General features: G+C 59.4%; 1 protein-coding gene across 3 annotated transcripts; it reads left to right on the forward strand.

The window, feature by feature from the left end:
• Positions 1–1,357: 1,357 nt before the first annotated feature.
• DHX34 (DExH-box helicase 34) lies at positions 1,358–15,595 on the forward strand. 3 transcript variants are annotated; one of them, XM_074930808.1, is made up of 19 exons: positions 1,358–1,436; positions 2,601–3,269; positions 4,644–4,955; positions 5,607–5,861; positions 5,958–6,060; positions 6,695–6,912; positions 7,065–7,239; positions 7,329–7,522; positions 8,147–8,248; positions 8,344–8,583; positions 8,663–8,830; positions 8,904–9,015; positions 9,112–9,218; positions 9,307–9,564; positions 9,695–9,871; positions 9,969–10,092; positions 10,913–11,087; positions 14,873–14,941; positions 15,456–15,595. In XM_074930808.1, the coding sequence occupies exons 2-18, from the start codon at positions 2,604–2,606 to the stop codon at positions 14,883–14,885; spliced, it is 3,399 nt and encodes a 1,132-aa protein (XP_074786909.1). In that variant the 5' UTR covers positions 1,358–1,436; positions 2,601–2,603; the 3' UTR covers positions 14,886–14,941; positions 15,456–15,595. The 3 variants fall into 3 exon arrangements, with proteins under 3 accessions (XP_074786909.1, XP_074786911.1, XP_074786910.1); XM_074930810.1 differs by having other exon boundaries at positions 9,716–9,871; positions 10,958–11,087; XM_074930809.1 differs by lacking the exon at positions 15,456–15,595 and having other exon boundaries at positions 10,958–11,178.
• The last annotated feature ends 6,209 nt before the right edge of the window (positions 15,596–21,804 follow it).

Consider the following 21,804-nt stretch of genomic DNA (forward strand, 5'->3'; position numbering starts at 1 on the left):
AGAACTCAACCCCCCCCTTCCCCCTGGCTTCCCCGGCGTCACCCATAAATGTTGACGCTCCCTCAAGCCTTGAGCAAGACCTCGGTCCCTTTGCTTCTCCTTTTTCTGGTTTATTGGGCAAGATTTTTGCTGTCTCGGCAGATTTTTGACCTCTCGGGTGACGCAATAAATGCCACAGCCCCCCCTCACCCCCCCCCTTCCCCCAAAGGCCTTGACCCCTGGGATCTGTCCCCGGGGTCTTGCTTCACCTCGTGGGTGCCTGAGGTTGGGCCGGTCCTCGGCAGCCACGTGCTGCTCGGCCTGGGGGACGGTTGGGGACAACGGGGAGGGTCGGAGATGGTTGGGGACAGTTGGGGAGGGTTGGACATGGTTGGGGACAAGGGGGAGGGTCGGAGATGGTTGGGGACAGTTGGGACAAGGGGGAGCGTTGGAGATGGTTGGGGACAGTTGGGACAAGGGGGATGTTTGGGGACACTTGGAGGTGGTGGGGACAGTGGGGATGGGGGACACACAAGGGACAGTTGGGGAGGGTTGGGGACAGTTGGGGAGGGTTGGAGATGGTTGGGGACAGTTGGGGACAATGGGGAGGGTCGGAGATGGTTGGGGACAAGGGGGAGGGTTGGGGACAAGGGGGAGGGTCGGAGATGGTTGGGGACAAGGGGGAGGGTTGGGGACAAGGGGGAGGGTCGGAGATGGTTGGGGACAGTTGGGGACAAGGGGGAGGGTTGGGGACAATGGGGAGGGTCGGAGATGGTTGGGGACAGTTGGGGACAAGGGGGAGGGTTGGGGACAAGGGGGAGGGTCGGAGATGGTTGGGGACAGTTGGGGACAAGGGGGAGGGTTGGGGACAATGGGGAGGGTCGGAGATGGTTGGGGACAGTTGGGGACAAGGGGGAGGGTTGGGGACAATGGGGAGGGTCGGAGATGGTTGGGGACAAGGGGGAGGGTTGGGGACAATGGGGAGGGTCGGAGATGGTTGGGGACAAGGGGGAGGGTTGGGGACAAGGGGGAGGGTCGGAGATGGTTGGGGACAGTTGGGACAAGGGGGAGGGTTGGGGACAAGGGGGAGGGTCGGAGATGGTTGGGGACAGTTGGGACAAGGGGGATGTTTGGGGACACACAAGGGACAGTTGGGGACAGCGGGACATCGTGGCGTTGGGGTGGGACAGCGAGGGGGGGGCGGTTGGGGCCGGGGGGGGTCACAGCAGGGACAGATGGGGCCGGGGGGGACACGGGGCCGGGGGGTCCCAGCGGTGGCCGCAGCCTCCGCCCGCCCCGTCGGGCAGCTCGGGGAGCCCCGCCCCCTTGCTGTAGCCCCGCCCCATTTCCCGTCCCCCCCTGCGGTGGCCCCGCCCCTTTCCCCGCCCAGCGCGGCCGTCGGGCGCCCCCTGGCGGCCCGGCCTGGTCCGGCCTGTCCCGGCGCCGGGGCCCGGGCGGTGAGTTCGGGGCCGGGCCGGGCCTTGGGCGGCGGGTTGGGCCTGGGGCGGCCCCGGCGGCGGCGGGAGGCACCGGGGTGGCTGCGGGGCCCGCGGGGCCCGGGGCCGGCCGGGCCTGAGGCGGTTGGGAGCCGGGGCCGGGCCTGGGGGGGCGATCCCCGCGGCAGCCGGGCCTTGGAGTGAGGGGCCTGGGGCTGGGGCCGGGCTGGGGGGGCTCGGGGGGGTGTTGGGGTGCTCGGGGGCCCGGAGGGGCTGGAGGGGGGAATGTGGGCTCCCAGGGGGGGATGTTGGGGTGCTCGGGGGTCTCAGGGGTCAGAAAGGGGGTGTGGGGGGGCCCGGGGGGGGGGTGTTGGGGTGCCGGGGGTCGGAAAGAGGATGTGGGGGGTCCCAGGGGGGTGTGGGGGGGCTCGGGGGGGTGTTGGGGTGCTCGGGGGCCCGGAGGGGCTGGAGGGGAGAATGTGGGGTCCCATGGGGGGGTGTTGGGGTGCTCGGGGGTCTCAGGGGTCAGAAAGGGGGTGTGGGGGGGCCCGGGGGGGGGGTGTTGGGGTGCTCAGGGAGCTGGAGGGGGGAATGTGGGGTCCCATGGGGGGGTGTTGGGGTGCTGGGGGGGTCTCAGGGGTCAGAAAGGGGGTGGGGAGGGCCCTATGGGGGGGTGTTGGGGTGCTGGGTGGCCCGAAGAGGAGAGATGGGGGTGTGGGGGGACCCAGGGGTCTGGTTTGGGGCGCTCGGGGGGTCCTAGGAGGCTGGAGGGGGGTGTGTGGGGGTCCTAAAGGGTTGGAACAAGTCGGGGGGGTCCCAGGGGTCTGGTTTGGGGGGGAAGGGGGTCCCAGGGGGATGAACAGGGGGGTATGGGGGTGTCCCAGGGGTGGGGGGGGTCCCAGGGGGGTCTGGGGGGTCCCAGGGGTGTTGGGGGGGTCCTAAAAGGCTGAGTTGGGGTCCCAGCGGTCCCAGGGCGGGGGGGGAGGGCTATGGGGGGGTGTCAGGGGCCTAAGCCGGGTTGTGGGGGGGTCACAGACCATTGCCCTGGGGTCTGGGGGGGTCCCAGGCACCGGGAGGAGCCTCCGGTGGTAGCGGGGGACCCCCCGCACCCCCCCGGGACAATCCGAACCTGAGCCCAGACTCCCCCCACCTCTCCCTCAGCGTGTGTGTGTGTGTCCCCCGCAGCAGATGGAGCCGGAGTCCGGGGGGGCCCCAGGGGGGTCCCCCCCGTGGGACTGGGACTGCGTGGCCACGCGTCGCCGGCTGGAGCGACTCTACTTCCGCGGGGGGGGCGGCGGCTGGCGCGACGCCCCCGATTTCTGGGCGTTCTTTGAGCGCCTCCGGCGTTTCCAGAACCGGAAAAACGATGGAAAAGCCCCCCCGGACCCCCCCGAGAGCACGCCGGGACCCCGCGGCCCCCACCTCGACCTGCCGCGCCGCTACGACCCCCGGTACCGCATCAACCTGAAGTTGCCACGCGTGCCCCCCGGGGCCGGCGAGGGGCCCCCCGGGGCCGGGCGTGTGCCCCCCGAGCGGGAGCGGGAGTTCCGGGGCGCGTTGCTGCACTTCCTGGATTTCACCCAGAAGCAAAACTTCGGGAAATTGGTCAAAATCCGGCGGGAGCGGGCGGCGCTGCCCATCGCCCAGTACCGGGAGCGGCTGCTGCGGGCCGTGGCTGGTAGCCAGGTGGTGGTGGTGGCCGGGGACACCGGCTGCGGCAAGTCCACGCAGGTGCCGCAGTTCCTGCTGGCGGCCGGTTACAGCCACGTGGCTTGTAGCCAACCTCGGCGCATCGCCTGCGTGTCGCTGGCCCGGCGGGTGAGCTACGAGAGCCTCGACCAGTTCGGGGAGCAGGTGGGTTACTGGGAGGCACTGGGGGTAACTGGGAGGAGCGGGTGAGCTACGAGAGCCTCGACCAGTTTGGGGAGCAGGTGGGTTACTGGGAGGCACTGGGGGTAACTGGGAGGAGCGGGTGAGCTACGAGAGCCTCGACCAGTTCGGGGAGCAGGTGGGTTACTGGGAGGCACTGGGGGTAACTGGGAGGAGCGGGTGAGCTACGAGAGCCTCGACCAGTTCGGGGAGCAGGTGGGTTACTGGGAGGCACTGGGGGTAACTGGGAGGAGCGGGTGAGCTACGAGAGCCTCGACCAGTTCGGGGAGCAGGTGGGTTACTGGGAGGCACTGGGGGTAACTGGGAGGAGCGGGTGAGCTACAAGAGCCTCGACCAGTTCGGGGAGCAGGTGGGTTACTGGGAGGGACTGGGGTAACTGGGCGGGACTGGGGGCTACTGGGAGGGACTGGGGTAACTGGGAGGGGCGGGTGAGCTACAAGAGCCTCGACCAGTTCGGGGAGCAGGTGGGTTACTGGGAGGGACTGGGGGTAACTGGAAGGGACTGGGGTAACTGGGAGGGTCTGGGGGTAACTGGGAGGGACTGGGGTGACTGGGCAGGACTAGGGTAACTGGGAGGGACTTTCGATTTTATTCGATTTTTGTTCAATTTTATTCGATTTAATTTGATTTTTATTCTGCTTTATTCCACTTTTATTCCAACTTTATTCTATTTTTCTCCATTTTTCCCTATTTTATTTGGGTTTTGTTCCATTTTATTTGATTTTATTCAATTTTACTCAATTTTTATTAAATCTTGTTCAGTTTAATTTTCTTTTTATTCAGTTTTATTCTGCTTTATTCCACGTTTATTCCAACTTTATTCTATTTTTCTCCATTTTTTCCTATTTGCTTTTTGTTCCATTTTATTCGATTTTATTCAATTTTATTCGATTTTTATTCAGTTATATTCAATTTTTATTCAGTTTTGTTCTGCTTTATTACACTTATATTCCGACTTTATTCTATTTTTCTCCATTTTTTTGAATTTTATTCGATTTTATTCAACTTTATTCAATTTTATTCGATTTTTATTCATTTTTATTCGCTTTTATTCGATTTTATTCGATTTTTGTTCGATTTTATTCGATTTAATTTGATTTTTATTCAGTTTTATTCTGCTTTATTCCAGTTTTATTCCAACTTTATTCTATTTTCCTGCCTTTTTTCCTATTTTATTCGACTTTAGTTGCGTTTTATTCGACTTCATTCCGCTTTGCTCCCTTTTACCTCCGATTCGACTCTCTCTTCCCCCACCTTTTCCTCCTTTATCCTCTTTTCTTTGAAGTTTATCGCCTCCTCCTCCGCTCACGTCAGCCCGTCCTTCCTTCCCCGCCCCAGGTGGGCTACCAGATCCGCTTCGAGAGCACCCGCTCGCCGGCCACGCGCCTGCTCTTCCTGACCGAGGGGGTGCTGCTGCGGCAGGCGCGGCGGGACCCGGCGCTCCCGGGCTACCGGGTGCTGGTGGCCGACGAGGTGCACGAGCGGCACCTGCAGGGCGACTTCCTGCTGGGCCTCCTGCGCCGCCTCCTGCCCGCCCGCCCCGACCTCAAGCTCATCCTCATGTCGGCCACCATCAACACCCAACTCTTCGCCAACTACTTCGGGGGCGCCCCGGTGCTGCAGGTCCCGGGGAGGCTCTTCCCCATCTCGGTGAGGCCATGGTGGCCCCTGGAGGTGGCCGAGTCCCAGTGGCCACCCCGTGACCCCCTCTTCCCCATCTCGGTGAGGCCATGGTGGCCCCTGGAGGTGGCCGAGTCCCAGTGGCCACCCCGTGACCCCCTCTTCCCCATCTCGGTGAGGCTGTGGTGGCCCCTGGAGGTGGCCGAGTCCCGGTGGCCACCCCGTGACCCCCTCTTCCCCATCTCGGTGAGGCCATGGTGGCCCCTGGAGGTGGCCGAGTCCCAGTGGCCACCCCGTGACCCCCTCTTCCCCATCTTGGTGAAGCCGTGGTGGCCCCTGGAGGTGGCTGAGTCCCAGTGGCCACCCCGTGACCCCCTCTTCCCCATCTCGGTGAGGCCGTGGTGGCCCCTGGAGGTGGCCGAGTCCCAGTGGCCACCCCGTGACCCCCTCTTCCCCATCTCGGTGAGGCCGTGGTGGCCCCTGGAGGTGGCTGAGTCCCGGTGGCCACCCCGTGACCCCCTCTTCCCCATCTCGGTGAGGCCATGGTGGCCCCTGGAGGTGGCCGAGTCCCAGTGGCCACCCCGTGACCCCCTCTTCCCCATCTCGGTGAGGCCGTGGTGGCCCCTGGAGGTGGCCGAGTCCTGGTGGCCACCCCGTGACCCCCTGGTCCCCCTCCCGCAGGTCGTGTACCGCCCGGTGGCTCGTGCGGAGGCGTCGGGGCCACGGGACCGCCTGGACCCGTTGCCCTTCCTGCAGGTGCTGGAGGCCATCGACGGGGCGCACGGGCCGGCGGAGCGCGGGGACCTGCTGGTCTTCCTCAGCGGCGTGGCCGAGATCGGCGCCGTGCAGGAGGCGGCGCAGGCCTACGCCGCGCACACCCGGCGCTGGGTGGTGCTGCCGCTGCACAGCACCCTCTCCCTCGCCGAGCAGGACAAGGTGGGCCGGGGGGCCGGGGGGCCACCGCTTGCCCAGCCCCGGGAGCCCTCGGGTGTCTCTTTCTCTCTCTTTTCTTATTTTTTTTCGGTTTTCCAGGTGTTCGACGTGGCCCCCCCCGGCGTCAGGAAGTGCATCCTGGCCACCAACATCGCCGAGACCTCGGTCACCATCGACGGCGTCCGCTTCGTGCTGGACTCGGGTGAAAATGCCCCCGCGGCCGCTCCCCAGCGCCGGCCACAGCGGCTCCCTCCCTCCGTCCCTCCTCGCCCTCCTTCTCCCTCCTCCTCCCTCCTCCCTCCTTCTCCCTCCTCCTCCCTCCTCCCTCCTCCTCCCTCCTCCTCCCTCCTTCTCCCTCCTCTCCCTCCTCTCCCTCCTCTCCCTCCTCCTCCCTCCTCTCCCTCCTTCTCCCTCCTTCTCCCTCCTTCTCCCTCCTTCTCCCTCCTCTCCCTCCCTCTCCCTCCCTCTCCCTCCCTCTCCCTCCCTCTCCCTCCCTCTCCCTCCCTCTCCCTCCTCTCCCTCCTCTCCCTCCTCTCCCTCCTCTCCCTTCTCTCCCTTCTCTCCCTCCTTCTCCCTCCTTCTCCCTCCTTCTCCCTCCTCCCTCCTTCTCCCTCCTTCTCCCTCCTTCTCCCTCCTTCTCCCTCCTTCTCCCTCCTTCTCCCTCTCTCCCATCCATGAGCTTCTCCCTCCCTCCAGGGAAGCTTCATCCTCTCTCGCACCCTTCCCTGAGCTTTTCTCTCCCTTCTCCCTTCCCTCCCTCCCTCCTGCTCCCTCCGCAAAGCTTCTCCCTCCCTCCCGCCCTGCCCTGACCTCCTCCCCGGGCCTGCTCCCTCCAGGGAAGGTGAAGGAGATGAGTTACGACGCTCAGGGCAAGCTCCAGCGCCTGCAGGAGTTCTGGATCAGCCGGGCCAGCGCCGAGCAGCGCAAGGGCCGCGCGGGCCGCACGGGGCCCGGCGTTTGCTACCGGCTTTACGCCGAATCCGACTACGACGCCTTCGCCCCTTACCCCGTGCCGGAGATCCAGCGCGTCGCCCTCGACGCCCTGGTGCTGCAGGTGGGTTTGGGGACCCCTCTGCCCCCCCAGCTCGGCGGAGATTTGGGGCGACCTCGCACAGAAAACGCGGGTGGCCGAGGGGGGCTGCGGGTCAGTTCCTCGCCCTCCGGGCTCCCCTTTTTTTTGTTGTTTTTTTTTGTTTTTTCCCTCAGATGAAGAGCATGAAGCTGGGTGACCCCCGAAATTTCCCCTTCCTGGAGCCTCCCCCCGCCTCCAGCCTGGAGACGGCGCTGAGGTACCTGCAGGACCAGGGAGCCCTGGACGGGGCCGAGGAGCTGACGCCCATCGGGACGCTCCTGGCCCAGCTGCCGGTGGACGTGGTGGTCGGTGAGTCATTTGGGGGGGCCCCCCCCTTCATTTTCCTTGAAGCAGAGGCTCAGGGCTCTCCGCTGCCCCCCCGTCTCTTCCCCACCCAGGCAAGATGCTGGTCCTGGGAGCCCTTTTCGGCCTGGCCGAGCCCACCCTGAGCGTGGCGGCCGCGCTGAGCGTCCCCTCGCCCTTCCTGCGCCCCGCGCACCCCGACCCCGCCGGCGCCGCCGCCCGGAGGCCCCTCGAGAGCCCCCACGGCGACGCCCTGACGCTGCTCAACGTCTTCAACGAGTGGGTGCAGGTGGGAGGAGGCGCCGCTGGGCCTGGGGGGCGCGGATGGGGCTTTGGGGGGGGTTTTGGGGGGGTTTGGGGGGTGAGGGGGTTTGTTGTTTTTTTTTTTTTAGGGTGAGGGGGGTTTGGGGTTTTATTTGGGGTGAGGGGATTTTTTGGGAGGTTTTTTTTGGGGTGAGAGGGGGTTTGGGGTTTTTTTTTGGGGTGAGGGGGGTTTCTTGGGGTTTTTTTTGGGTGAGGGGGGTTTTTTTGGGGGATGAGGGGGGTTTTGGGTTTCTTTTTGGGGTGAGGGGGGTTTCGTGGGGTTTTTTTTTGGGGGGTGAGAGAGGTTTGGGGTGAGTTTTTTTGGGTGAGGGGGTTTTTTGGGTTTTTTTGGGGGGTGAGAGAGGGTTTTGGGGTTTTTTTGCTGGGTTTTGGTTTTTTTTTTTTGGGTGAGAGGGGGTTTTTGTTTTTGGTTTTTTTTTTGGGTGAGAGGGCGTTTTGGCGTTTTTTTGGGGGTGAGGGTGGTTTTTTTGGAGTTTTTTTGGGGATGAGAGGGGTTTGGGGGTATTTTTTTGGGTGAGGGGCGTTTTTTGGGGGCGTTTTTTTGGGGTGAGGGGCCTTTTGGGGGTCGAGCCGGCTTTTCCTGGAACAGGTGAAATCGGAGCGAAGCAGCAACTCCCGGAAATGGTGTCGGCGACGGGGCTTGGAGGAGCATCGCCTCTACGAAGCCGCCAACCTGCGGCGCCAGTTCCAGGTCAGGGGGTGCCCTGTGCTGAGTTTGGTTTTTTTTTTCCCACCCGCGGGGGCTCCACAACCTTCTCTCCCCCCGTCCCCACCCCACCCCTCCAGGAGCTTCTCCGGGAGCAGCAGCTGCTGGAGGAACCCCCGGGCCCACCCAGCGACAGCTACAGGCGGCAGAGCCGGCACCGGGAGCGCCGGGAGCTGCACCGGCTCTGGCGATCCCACACCCAGGCCGAGGGGAGGAAGCGCAAAGTCCTGCGGCTGCGGGACGGGCCGGAGCCTTCCTCCGAAGAGGAGGAGGAGGAGCGTGGCTCCCGCGAGCGGGGCGAGCACGCCATCGACATCCAGGTGACTCCCAGCTCCCCCCGGCCGGCGGCGGGAGGACGCGAGCGGCCGGCTGGCTGCCTGACCTCACCCTTCGCCCCAGGACGTCAAGTTCAAGTTGAGGCACGACGTGGGGGAGCTGCGGGCGGCGGCCGGCTGGGCGCTCTCCTCCTCACAGCTCACCCTGCTCAGGCTGGTGCTCTGCCGGGGGCTCTACCCGCAGCTGGCCCTGCCCGACCCGCTCAACGCCGCCCGACGGGACTCCGACCAGGTCCGTGCCCCCCGCCCCGGGGGTCCCCGGCAGCCCCTGGCTCTCTCTCCCTCGACGCCCCTTTTTTTTGCAGATTTTTCACACCAAAACCAAGCAGGGCGTCGTGCTCCATCCCACCTCCATCTTCGCTACCCACCCGGAGCTGCTCCACGCCGAGGAGGAACCGGAGCGCGACGACCCCAAAGGTGGGACGAGCCCCCAGGCCGGAGGAGTTGGGCAGATGCAGGGGGGCTCGGGGGGGGCTTTGGGGTTCCAGCTCAGACACTTGTTGCCCCCCACAGCCCCCGTGGAGGGGCTGAGCTGCCACCACCAGCTCCTGGCCTTCGTCTCGCTGCTGGAGACCAACAAACCCTACCTGGTGAACTGCGTCCGCGTGCCGGCGCTGCAGGTGAGCTCTGGCTCTCCTCCTCCTCCTCCTCCTCCTCCTCTCCCGGCCTTCATCCCCTCAGACCTGTGGTTTTTCCTCCCCTCTCCAGGCTCTCCTGCTCTTCTCCCGCTCGCTGGACACCAGCGCGGACTGTGCCCGGCTGGTGGCCGACGGTTGGCTCGAGGTCACCGTCCCCGACGCCGACTCGGCCCTTCGCCTCCTCTCGGCCGCGCTGCAGCTTCGCTCCTCCTGGGAAAAGCTCCTGCAGCAGCTGCTGGAATATCGGGGGGAGGACGAGGGGGGCCAGCCCGGCCCCCGCGACGTGGCCGCGCTCACCCGGGGGCTCCTGGAGTTCCTGCGGACGGAGGTGAGGCCACCCCACCCCTACCCGTGGGTGCTTCTCGGCCGCTTCCCGTCGGCTTGGAGGGGCAAAGGGAGTCGGGGGGAGGTGGCGCAGCCCCCCCCGTACCCCCCCGTGGTCCCCCCCCCACCTCCAGGTGCCGTATCGCCTGCGCCAGCTCAGCCCCCTGGAGAAGCAGCACCTCTACGTCGGCCCCCAAACGGTGGCCGCCGCTCCCCGGCTCCCGGGGCTCTTCCAGGGGACGGAGATGAAGCCGGACGAGGCGAAAGGCGGCCACAGGGTGACGGATTTTCTCACCTACAACTGCCTGGCGGTGAGTGCCCCCTTCTCCCCCCACCCCTCACGCACACACCCCCCCGGGACCCCCCCCGGCCCGGGCAGAGCCCGACCGTGCCCTCGGTGTCGCGCAGACGGACGCGGATCTCTACGGCGAGTGTCTGCGCAGCTTCTGGACGTGTCCCCACTGTCACCTCCACATGCCCTTCACCCCCCTGGAGCGCGTCTGCCACGAGAGCGCCTGCCGGCCCCCCGAGGGTGAGTTGTGCCCCCCCCGCCAGGGGCTGCCACGGGGGAAAAACCGGGGGGAGACACAGCCCCGATTTTCCCGGGGTGGCGGCTGAGTCTGGCTCCGAGAAGGAAGAAATCGGGAGAATCAGCCTGATGGTGGCATCTCTGGCTGCAAGAAGGAAAAATTCGGGAGAATCAGCCCGATTTTCCCCAGGTGGCATCTTGTTTTGGCTACAAAAAGTTAAAATTTGGGAGAATCAGCCTGATTTTTCCCTGGGTAGAATCTTTTTGGCTACAACAAGTTAAAATTTGGGAGAATCAGCCCAATTTTCCCCAGGTGACGTCTTGTTTTGGCTACAACAAGTTAAAATTTGGGAGAATCAGCCTGATTTTCCCCAGGTGACATCTTGTTTTGGCTACAACAAGTTAAAATTTGGGAGAATCAGCCTGATTTTTCCCTGGGTAGAATCTCTTTGGCTACAAAAAGTTAAAATTTGGGAGAATCAGCCCGATTTTCCCCAGGTGACGTCTTGTTTTGGCTACAAAAAGTTAAAATTCAGGAGAATCAGCCTGATTTTTCCCTGGGTGACATCTTGTTTTGACTACAAAAAGTTAAAATTTGGGAGAATCAGCCTGATTTTTCCCTGGGTAGAATCTCTTTGGCTACAAAAAGTTAAAATTTGGGAGAATCAGCCCGATTTTCCCCAGGTGACGTCTTGTTTTGGCCACAAAATTTAAAATTCAGGAGAATCAGCCCGGTTTTCCCTGGGCGGCATCTCTTCGGCTCCAAGGAATTAAAATCTGGGGGAAGCAGCCCCACCGGCTGCTCGAGGGGGGGTCCGAGAAGCGCCGCGGGTGCCTTGGGTCCCCCCCGACGCCCGTTTCCCCGCAGCCCCCCCGGAGGAGCCCCCCGAGAGCTCGTCCCGGCGCTCGGCGCTGCACCGGCCCTTCCGCTGCGAGCTCTGCCGGCGGGATTTCACCTTCACCCCCACGGAAATCCTGCGCCACAAGAAGCAGCACCGGTGAGCGGGGGCTCGCCGCGCTGCCCGGGGCGGGGGGAGCCCCCCCAAAACGGGGGGAGCCCCCCGACGCTGCCGCCTGCGCTGCTCTCGGGTGAGTCTGGCTGGATCCAGAAGGATTTTTTTTTAGGGGTTACCCGGTGTCTCCGGACGCTGCGGGTCGTCCTCAGGCGGAAAAAAACCCGTCGTTTCGCTCCCTAATTTTATTTAAAAAAAAAAAAATAAAAAATAAATAAATTTTCAGGGCCAGAGCGTGCTGTTGGAGATCGGGGCTCCCCTGCCCGTGCGGGCGCCCCGTTTGGTGCCGGAAAAGGAAATTTCGGTGGGTTTCGGCTCCCCAGCGTGGGGCACTCCGCGACCAGGATCCATTTTTCACGTTTTTTTTTTGTTTTTTTTTTTCCTCCCTCTGTCCCACGGGAGAAACATCGCAGCCGCCCGGGCTGGGATTTAACCCCCCAAAAACCCCCCCAAACCCCCCCAAAATATCGATAACCCGCGGCCGAGGAGCCCATCGGAGGACGCTCCCTCCCCGCTCAGCCTCAACGCGATGCGGAGACCTCCCCGCCGGCCCCGGTGCCTTTTTGGGCTGAAAACACCTGGAAAAAGGCAAAATCCAGAGCGGCCTCCACCCACCCACCCACACCGGGCGGAGGCCGAGTGGGAAATTATGGGCTGTCCGAACCCCGTTCAAATCCATTAATGACCAGCGCGGGCGCCGCGGGAGGCTCGGGCGGGCTCGTTAGCGGAGCCCCCACTAATTAAAGCGGCCGGCGGTGGTTTTGGCGCGGTGACGCGTCGGGTTGGAGTCGCGGGGCGGAGGAGATCGTCCGAAAGCGGAATTTACGCGGGGAGAGCGGGATTCGGCGGGTTTGGCAGGGCCCGGGCGGGATTTTCCGGGCCCCAAACGACGCGGCGGAGGGAAAAGAAGGGGCAGGACGCCGGGCGCCGCCTCGTCCCCTCTTTGGCGTTTTGGAAAATGGATTTTCTCCCCCTTTTTAGTTTTTTTTTTTTCCCCTCCTTTTTAGGTTTTTTTCCCCACCCTTTTTTTTAGGGTTTTTTCTCCCTTTTTTAGATTTTTTCTCCCTTTTTTAGGGTTTTTTCTCCCTTTTTTAGGGTTTTTTCTCCCTTTTTTAGGGTTTTTTCTCCCTTTTTTAGGGTTTTTTCCCCCTTTTTTAGGGGTTTTTTCCCCCTTTTTTAGTTTTTTTTTTTTCCCCCTTTTAGGTTTTTTTTTCCCCCCATTTTAATTTTTTTCCCCCTCCTTTTTAGGTTTTTTTCACCCTTTTTTAGTTTTTTTTTTTCCACCCTTTTTTAGTTTGCTTTTTTTTTCCCCCTCATTTTTAGGTTTTTTTTTCCCCTCTTTTTTAGGGTTTTTCCCCTCCCCTTTTTAGTTTTTTTTTTCTCCCATTTTTAGGGTTTCCCCCCTCCTTTTTAGGGTTTTTTCCCTCCTTTTTTAGGGTGGTTTTCCCCCCCTTTTTAGTTTTTTTTTTTCCCCTCCTTTTTCAGGTTTTTTTTCCCCCCCTTTTTAGGTTTTTTTCCCCTTTTTTAGCTTTTTAGGGTTTTTTTCCCCCCCCTTTTTAGTTTTTTTTACCCTTTTTTAGCTTTTTAGGGTTTTTTTCCCCCCCTTTTTAGGTTTTTGTTTCCCCCTTTTTAGGGTTTGTTTTTTCCCCCCCCTTTTTAGTTTTTTTTTCCCCTCTTTTTAGTTTTTTTTTTACCCACTTTTTAGAAGGTTTTTTTCCCCCTTTTTAGTTCCCCCCCCCTTTTTAGGTTTTCTTTTCCCCCTTTTTATTTTTTTTTTCTCCCATTTTTAGGGTTTCCCCCCTCCTTTTTAGGGTTCTTTTTCCCTCCTTTTTTAGGGTGTTTTTCCCCCCCTTTTTAGTTTTTTTTTTTCCCCTCCTTTTTCATTTTTTTTCCCCCTCTTTTTAGTTTTTTTTCCCCCCTTTTTATTTTTTTTTTTTCTCCCCTTTTTAGGGTTTTTCCCCCCTTTTTGTTTTTTTTCCCCCATTTTTAGGTTTTTTCCCCCCTTTTAATTTTTTTTTCCCCCTTTTTAGTTTTTTTCCCCCCCCCTTTTTAGTTTTTTTCCCCCCTTTTAATTTTTTTTCTCCCCCTTTTTAGTTTTTTTTCCCCCCCTTTTTAGTTTTTCCCCCCCTTTTCTCCTCCCAGCTCGGGCCCTTTGCGACTGTTTGTCCCCCCCTCCCTTGATTGGGTTTCTCCGCAATTAATTAGCGCCGGTGATTCCTGGCCGGGGGGTGTCGTGGCAGAGAATTAATTAAGGGGGGGTTTTGTTGACACTGTTTGTGTCGGGGGGTTCAGGGTGCTGTCCCACCCCGCTTTTGGGGGTGCAGGGAGGGGGGGGGGGGCATCTCCCCCAATTCAGAGGCTCCTAACGACTCCCCGTTGCCATGGCGACGAGGAGGGGGTCGGAGATGCTCCTGCCATGGCAACGGGGATTTGGCTTTGCTGGTTTTGGCGACAGGAGCCCCAATTCTTTGTGCCCCCCCCCATTACTTTGGGGTGTTGGCGGGTGAATTTGGTTCTCTGCTCCGCTCCCGCCCCACGTGCCCGAAACACTTTGAAAATCACATTTTTCCCCGCCCCAAAAAAACCAAAAAAGCTTTGCTTTTGCCGTCTGGTAAAGGTTTTTTTGACCCCCCCTTCCCCTTCCTCAGGTCGTAATTAATCAAATTTAATCTTTTCGCCTTAAAAAAGCCCAACAGCCCTCGGGGAGAAACTTCAGGGGATCGTGAAGCATCACCCGGACTCCGGCTGGTGACCTCCCTCCTGGAAAACCCCACGATCTCGCTCTTTATTTTTTTTTATTTTTTTAATTTCTTTTTAATTTATTCTTCTTTTTTTCTTTTAAAATTTATTTTAAATTTATTATTATTATTCTTTTTAACGCGGCAGCAAAGCCGTGCTGCGCTTTAAGCGAAGCCTAGAGCGGCTCGTTTACAGAACAGAGAATTAAATAAGGCCGCCGCGCCCGTAAAGAACCAGGATTAATTTTCTTCGCTAATGAAAGCCACAAATTCAAGTCTGAGGCGGGAGGAAAGCTGCTTTTTTTTTTTAAATTTTTTTTTTTTAATCAAATTCCCCCAAATTTCCATCCCCGGCGTCACCACGGGGGGTTTGGGAGCGGCACGGAGGTTTTGCTCCCCGAGCCGTCGGCTGGTTTAAACTCTGACTTATTAATACCCCTCGTTAACGCCTGACCGTCATTAATCCTCATTAATTAAGGCTCCCGGCGGCCACCAGGTTGCCCACCAGCACCGCGTCCTCGCTGGCGGCGAATGATCCGAGCGCGTCGCGGGGCGGCCGCGAAAACGGAGCTTTAAACTCCGGTTTAAGGAGTTTTAAAAGTAGCAAAAAAAAATAATTTTTATTTAAAAATTAAAAAAAAAAGAAAAGGTGCTGGAGGTGCTGCTCTTCGCCCTGTCCCAGCCCGGGAGAGCGAGACCCAGAACTGGCTCTTGGAGGGGCTTGAGACCAACCTGGGTGCTGCTCATTAGCATTAATTAACGTCACGGGGATGGCTGGGTGGGTTTTAATTATCAATCCGGCCAATTAAAGCGTTGGATGGAGGTGGGGGCGGCCGTCGGTGATCCCCCATCCACCGCCCTTCGTGGCTGAGAACAGGATTTTGGGGGGAAAAAAAATCCCGTTTTTTTTTTTTTTCATCTTCCCAGAGAAAACCAGACCAAGGAGCAATGAGTTTTCCCCTTTTTATTTTCATCTGCTCAACCCGTGGTTAATTAACCTGCCGGCTAATTACGTGCATGTTTCCTTTCTAGGCTGAATTCCTGAGCCTCGATTCCCACCGACCGGCCCTTGAGCGTTGCCTTGCCTGGATAAAAACCTCGGTAATATCAAGAAAAAAAAAAAAAATTCACATTTTTTGCTTTGCAAGCGACGGCTTCTTCCCAGCAACGGCGAGCAGAGAGGGTTTGATTTTTTATTTTTTAATTTATTTTTAATTAAATCTCAATTTACGCCCACTGAGCAATTACCCAGCCACCCTCTCCAACCCCAGTGGATGACCTCGGTTGTTCCGGGCAATTTTTTATTATTATTGTTATTACTATTGTTGTTACCGTTTTCCCCGAGGTCGAGGCGAGCGTGTTAACCTCTAATTGAAACCGACCGCGTGTTGTTTGGGAATAATTAAATTAATTGCTCGAGAGGTCAAGCGGGAAGGGGGGGTGGGGAGGTCTGTACTTTGTAAAAATTAATTTTGGGGTGGGTAAGAGTATGGGGGAAAAAAAAAACCCACAAACTCTTCCAGCTCAACTCTGCCAGTTTTGTGCCGGTAGTGAACTGGAAGCAGGGATTTTTTAAAATTTTTTTTTAAATATTTTTTCTCTTTTTTGTCCCAAGAGAAAAGGGATTTGAGTCACTTGGCCCTTGGAAAAGCTTCTGGGTTTGGGCTTTGGGCCGCAGCCTGCAGGGAGCAGCCTCTCCCTCTTCGATGGAAGCTCCCAGCCGCCTTCTGCTCTCTTAAAATGCTGAAAATCGGGCAAAATCCGAGGATCCTCCTCCTTCCCCTGCGCCGTGACCCGCCACGAAGGGACGAAGGCTCCCCAAAAGTCTCAAAATTGCTTCATCGGGCAGGAGATACGAATGATTTTTTTTTTCCTTTCTTGATTCCTTAGGGTTGTGTTGAGTGGGGCGGGATTAAAAATTCCTGGTTTTAGGGGAAAGATTTATCTCGTTGCCACGTGCAGCCAGAACTTGGGGCTTGATAAAGCCCCCTAAAAAAATTCCTGGCTTTAGGGGAAAGATGTATCTCGTTGCCACGTGCAGCCCTGCAACAAAATGAGGAGATTTGGGTCGTGCTCGTGACTCGGTGAGCCGAAAACCCCAAGAAATGCAGAAATTTGGGCAATTGATTGTATTTATTGGTCAGCTGCTCCCCCCCGCCGCGGCCAGGACAACTTTTTGGGGCCACCATGTGCTGCTGGATCCCTCCCACCCCGCAGCCCCTGACGTGTTGGCCGTTGGCAACGTCCCACCTGAGCGGCCGCGACGCGACCGGCCCCGATGAGGGAAGAAGATGGAGGAGGATGAGGAGGTGGTGAAGGTCCAGGAAGGAGGTAGGAGGTGGCCACGGCTACTGCGAAACGAGCTGAACTTGCCTCGACGCCGGGAGGACCAAGGGTGGCCTTTGTTGTTCAACAACCAGTTGAGTTGGCCAACTGGCCTTCCCTGACATGATCCCTTGAAGAATTCTATCCCCGCGCGGGCCGGACAGCCCCGGGGGCGAGGTTTTAGTGTGGCTCAGCCCAACCTAAAGGATAAAAATTAACCCCACGAGCAAAACGGCCTTTGCAGGACGCGCCAACCCCCCCACCCCATCTTCCCGTCGGGTTGGGACACGCGGCGGCGTGCTGGGGGGCACCGAGAGCCCAGACACGGGGCCGGGGCTCGTGTCGCCCCTCGGCCGTGTCCTGCGGGTGGTGATTGTCGGGAAGCGGCCGGGTTGCTTTTGTAACATCCAAAAAGTCCTCAAATAGATAAATTTGGCGTGAAAGCCTTGAACCCTCCTGGCGTGGAGTTGCTGACAACCTGGTTGAGGCGCGCGGGGCCTCGGCAGGCGCCTGCTCGGCTCCTGGCCCGGGGTGAAGATCTTGGCCCGTTCGGGGGGTCCTGGCGCTCCCGTTTGTCGCTGCTCCGGCCCCTCTGCAGGCCAGGAGTGATCCTGCCCCATGGCCACCATCTCCCGCCCCACTGGACATCTCCCACCCCATGGCCAACATCTCCCGCCCCATTGGCCATCATCTCCCGCCCCATTGGCCATCATCTCCCACCCCATGGCCACCATCTCCCGCCCCATGGCCATCTCCCACCCCATGGCCAACATCTCCCGCCCCATTGGCCATCATCTCCTGCCCCATGGCCATCATCTCCCGCCCCATTGGCCATCATCTCCCGCCCCATGGCCACCCTCTCCCATCCCATGGCCAACATCTCCTGCCCCATGGTCAGCATCTCCCGCCCCATGGCCATCTCCCATTCCATGGTCACCATCTCCCGCCCCATGGCCATCATCTCCCACCCCATGGTCACCATCTCCTGCCCCATGGCCATCATCTCTCACTCCATGGCCACCCTCTCCCGCCCCATGGTCACCATCTCCCGCCCCATTGGCCATCATTTCCCACCCCGTGGCCACCATCTCTTGCCCTATGGCCACCCTCTCCCACCCCATCCCCATCTCCCATCCCATGGCCATCATCTCCCGCCCCATTGGCCATCATCTCCCGCCCCATTGGCCATCATCTCCCACCCCATCCCCATCATCTCCCGCCCCACGGCCACCCTGTCCCTCCGCTCCCCATCTCCCACCCGCGCGGCGCCGGGGTGATGCCGCCGTGTCAGCCGGTGGCTTCATTCCCGTTCTCGTGCCCCGGTGACCCACCTCTGCTGCCGGCAGCTCAGGGGGCTCCGCGGCGCGCCTGTGCAGCTGGAGGAGGAGGGGAGACGGGCGGGGGGGGAGCAGCTCCTGCCAGCAGCAGCGTAGGAGCCGGAAAAAGCCGTATTTTACACCAAAATCGCGTGTGTTTGTGTGTCGGCAGCCAGGCTCTCACCTCTCCTCGCTGCATCCTCCGCCCGCTCCCGGCCTCCCCTTTGCTGCCAAAATCCACCCAGTTCCCGCCACACACCCCCCCCAAAAAAACAACGGGTCTGGGTTTGCCAAAACGCCTCGGCCCTGAACCCAGCGCCGCCGCCTCCGGATTAATTAGCGATGACTCGTTTGTGGGGTGGGCGGGAGCTTCGGAAGCAGCTGGTCCGTGTCCCCGGGGTTGGGGGTGACGGAGGCAGGAGAACCCCAAGGCAAAGCGTTGCCATCGAGGGGTCCCTGTGGCGCCGGGGGGGGGTCACGGCGTGTGTGGGGGGGTTGGCGTCATCCCACGCGTCGACTTCACCCCGGGGCCGGTGTTTTTCCAGAGCTGAGCCACTGCCAGGCGCCCCCCCCAAAATCCACTTTCGGTGCAAAAAAGCAGCTCAGGGAAGATCTTGGGGGCTGAAGCTCCCCCACAACAAAAAAAAAAAAAAAAAGGAGGAATGGGGAAGACCTTGGGAGCTGAACGCTCCCCCCAAAAAAAGGAGGAATGGCGGCGGGGGGGGGAATACCCACAGCAAACCATCTTTCTGGCTGTTGGGGACCAAGAAATCGATCCCCCGGGAGGGGCCGGTGCCGGGCAGGATCCTGCCCCTCGTCCCTGCGCCCCAGCCCGGGCTCTGCAGCCACAGCCCCCCCCGGCACGGGCACCCCGGTTCCACGAGCCGGAGGGGCCCCGGGGGTCCCCCCTGACGCTCAAAATGACCCCCCGGGGGGTGACACTGGGCTCCGGAGAGGAGCTTTTCCTCCTCAAAAATCCGGGATTCACCCCAAAAATCACCTCGCGAGCTCCGCAACGCTGCCAGAACCAAATTGTCTGCGTTTTCCACGGCCCGTCACCACCTGCAGCCCCTCGAGACGCTTTTCTTTGGGGGGGGGGGGGCTGGATCCTGCTCTCTCCTCCCCTCGCAGGATTCGCTTTCCGCCGGCGGAATCAGTTCCCAGATTTGTGCCGAGCGATCGTTAAAGCCTCGTGAGCTTTAATCTTCCTTCTCTTGATTTCTGGTTCTTGCCCAGGTGGGAAAACCGACGCCTGGGCCTGATGGAGACTCAGTTTTAACCCCTCCCGGGGTCAGTTTTAACCCCTCCCTGAAGCCAAGCGGGTAAAGATCCTCCCTTGGCTGCTCCAGGCCTCTGCCAAGGCCAGAAATTAAAATTTTAAACGTGGCTCCTCAAAGCGTCGCGGCGGCCGGGGACCGACGGGGGGACACGGAGGCTGACGGGTGGCAGCGACGGCGCCCGGAGCCTCATCCTGGCAGAAAAACGCTTGGGAAGGGCTGAGTTTGTCCCCCCCTCAAAAAAAAACCAACCCTCCCGAGGCTGAGCAGGCGGGAGAGCTCGGGGTCACGCCGCGGAGAGCGGATTCACTGTCTGTAGGGTCACTCGACGCTTCAGCCGGTTTTAATTCTTTTTTTTTTTTTTTTAATTTTTAAAATTTAATTAATTTTTTTTTTTTTTTTTTTAAATTTTTTTTTTTCCCCTTTCCTCCCTTTATTCCAGCTGCTCCACGCGCTGTCGGGGGGGCTCCTGCCTCCGGCGTGATTTTTCCTTGTCGCGACGCTCCTGCGCGAGGGCGACGGCACCGAGGCGGGGACGGGGGGGTGGCAGATTTCCTTGGGAAAAGCCCCCCCAGCCTCTGGGCTCTCGCTTGGATCGCTCAGCGCTGGGTTTTGGTGACGTCTCAGCTCCCTCCCCGGACCTTTTCGCCTCCCTCTGCCCTCGTAGCACCGCCAGGGGATGGTGTCCCCCCCGGCTTTCGCCCACCACCCCTTTCCCTGGCTCTTGCAGATGCCAAGAAGTTTTTACCATCCCCTTCGACGAACTCCAACTGGATGCAAATTAATTCCGGGCCAGCCTGGATTTTTTGATTTATTTTTCCTCCCGACATTGCGGGATGAATCGTTTCCTCCTCTCTTGGCCTCGGTCACCCAAAATAACATTTTTTTTTCCCCCTGCCTACCCCGTACCTCACAGCAGTGCAATTTTCCCGAGGCCAGCAGCCGCTCCCCACCCCCCCGAGCTCCCGGGGCCGTTGTCCTCCTCGTCCCGACGCCGCTATCGATCGCGCCGCCGCCTCGGGGATTTATTTTTCGCAGCCCGGCGTCGGCAGGCGAAGGGGATTGACGGGCCGGAGCCGCGCTCGGGAAGCAGAACGGAGGGAAACGGCGCCTTCAGCCTCCCTTGATTTCAATGACGGGGAAATTTTCTCCTCCGAGATGTCGACTGCTTCTGGAGGAGAGGCCTCGTCTTTCCGCCCCTTCTCCATCACCCTCGGCCAGGAGCAAAAAGGCTCTTCAGGGGCTGTGGGCGGCGTCCAGCTGCTCCCCCAGCACCTACGGGCCGGGGAAGGTGGAGAGATGAGGGGATTGTCCTCAAGGTCGTGCTGGGTCTACGGGGGAAGAACTTCCTCACCGCCCCCAAGAGCGTGTCGGCACCACAGGTCATCGGCTCTTTGATTCAAGGACATCGGGTATTTCGGGACTTTTTTTTTTTTTAACCAGACGTGCTGCTTCTCGCCGCCCTCACCAAGTCCTTTTCTCTCTCTGATGTCCCCTCGCCTGGGTGGGATGAGCCCAGCCCAGGCAGCAAACCCCAGGCTGAGCTTATCCTCGTGCCTCGCACATTAGTTTGTATTCTCCTCCCGCTGGTTTTGCGGAGCCCGGCTGCTCTCTGAATAATAACGACGGTAGAAATAAGGTAAGAGGAGGAAACAAGTCTGGGCTCGAAGCCGCCAAGACCCGGCGTACGTTTTTCATGGCTCTGACACGCCGAATTAATGCTGCGGCTCCACAAACCCCGGCGATGGGGAGGAAAGTTTGCAGAAGCGAGAAAGAAGCCGAATAAAAGTGTGATGGTAAGCAGCGAGAGGGAGCGGCGGCCTGGGCGAGACGTCGCTCCCCGGGGCCTTTTCCAAAAAGCCTTTGGATGTACAGATGAATCTGCTGGTGATATTCCTCACGGCCTTGCAGAAAGCTCGTTAGGAGGATAACGAGGGGCCCAGGCTCGGAGGATAATTCAAGAGTAATTACATTTTCTCCTTGGGATTTTTTTTTTTTTTTTTCCTGAGGTGAAACCAGGAGAGCTCACAGGCAGCAGCAGCCTCCAGACTTTTTTCATCAAAAAAATCTTTTTTTTTTTCCCTCTCAGCTTAACAGCATCACCTTTTCCTACGAAAGGTCACGCAGCTCCGTGATGGCGCAAGGCTCACATCAGCTCCCTGGTCGCATCCAGAGCCAGGGGCCGGAGCCTCCCCCGGGAGCCACACGGCATTTTACTCCCTCCAGCGCTTCCGCACCCCAAACCCGTCCAATTTATGGAGATGATCCAAGAAAACTAATACCCATCCCTGGCATTTATCAGTTCGCGCGACGGAGTCGAGCATCTTCCTGCTCCGCCAAAAGGGCAAATGCCGAGTTGCTGATTAAAATCTTAAAGTTTTTTCCACTCAAAAACAGAAGATTGAGTTCTTCAGGTCCTTCCGTGTCCTGTTTCTTCAAGAGAACCTCCTCCTCCTCCTCCTCCTCCTCGGTGCTGCCGCAACAGAAAGGCGATACGGCAGCGGTTCAGGGTCGGTGAGGACACGGAGTGGAAAACTGGGCAGGAACCTCCTGAAGTTCAACGGGAAGTGCCAAGTCCTGCCCCCGGGGGAGGAACAACCCCCACGGCACCACCTGATACTGGGGGTCACCTGGGCAGAGAAGGACCTGGGGGTGCTGGGGACGCCACGAGCCCTCGCTGCAAAGGTCAGCGGAGTCCTGGGAAAAATACGGCCAGAAGGTTGAGGGAGGTTGATTCTTCTTTACTCAACGCTGGTGAGGATGGAGGCGGAGAACCTTGTCCAGTTCTGGGCTCGTTTTCTTAATTGCTTTGTCATTAACACCAGCTCCTGCGTGCCACCGGTTTGAGTGTCCCCCGAGGCAGCTCGTGGCGGCCATGATCTCTCTTCCCAGTAGATACTGGTGAGGACTGGTGGCGCGTCAGGTGGGCTTCTCCTCCAAAAGGAGAAAACGCTCGAAGGGTGCAGCCACGGGCAGCCCCCCGCGGCACCAAGCGCCTTCAGGACAGCTCTACCCCCCTCAAATCACCCACTTCGCTCCCCCTTAG

Source organism: Athene noctua, chromosome 35, assembly GCF_965140245.1.
Source record: "Athene noctua chromosome 35, bAthNoc1.hap1.1, whole genome shotgun sequence".
Classification (NCBI taxonomy): domain Eukaryota; kingdom Metazoa; phylum Chordata; class Aves; order Strigiformes; family Strigidae; genus Athene; species Athene noctua.

Bases quoted from the DNA above. Each gene is read 5' to 3' on its own strand.
- DHX34 (XM_074930808.1), top strand. From the start codon at position 2,604: ATGGAGCCGGAGTCCGGGGGGGCCCCAGGGGGGTCCCCCCCGTGGGAC. The intron at 8,584-8,662 runs GTGACTCCCAGC...CCTTCGCCCCAG, and splicing joins AGCACGCCATCGACATCCAG to GACGTCAAGTTCAAGTTGAG. The intron at 9,016-9,111 runs GTGGGACGAGCC...TGCCCCCCACAG, and splicing joins GGAGCGCGACGACCCCAAAG to CCCCCGTGGAGGGGCTGAGC.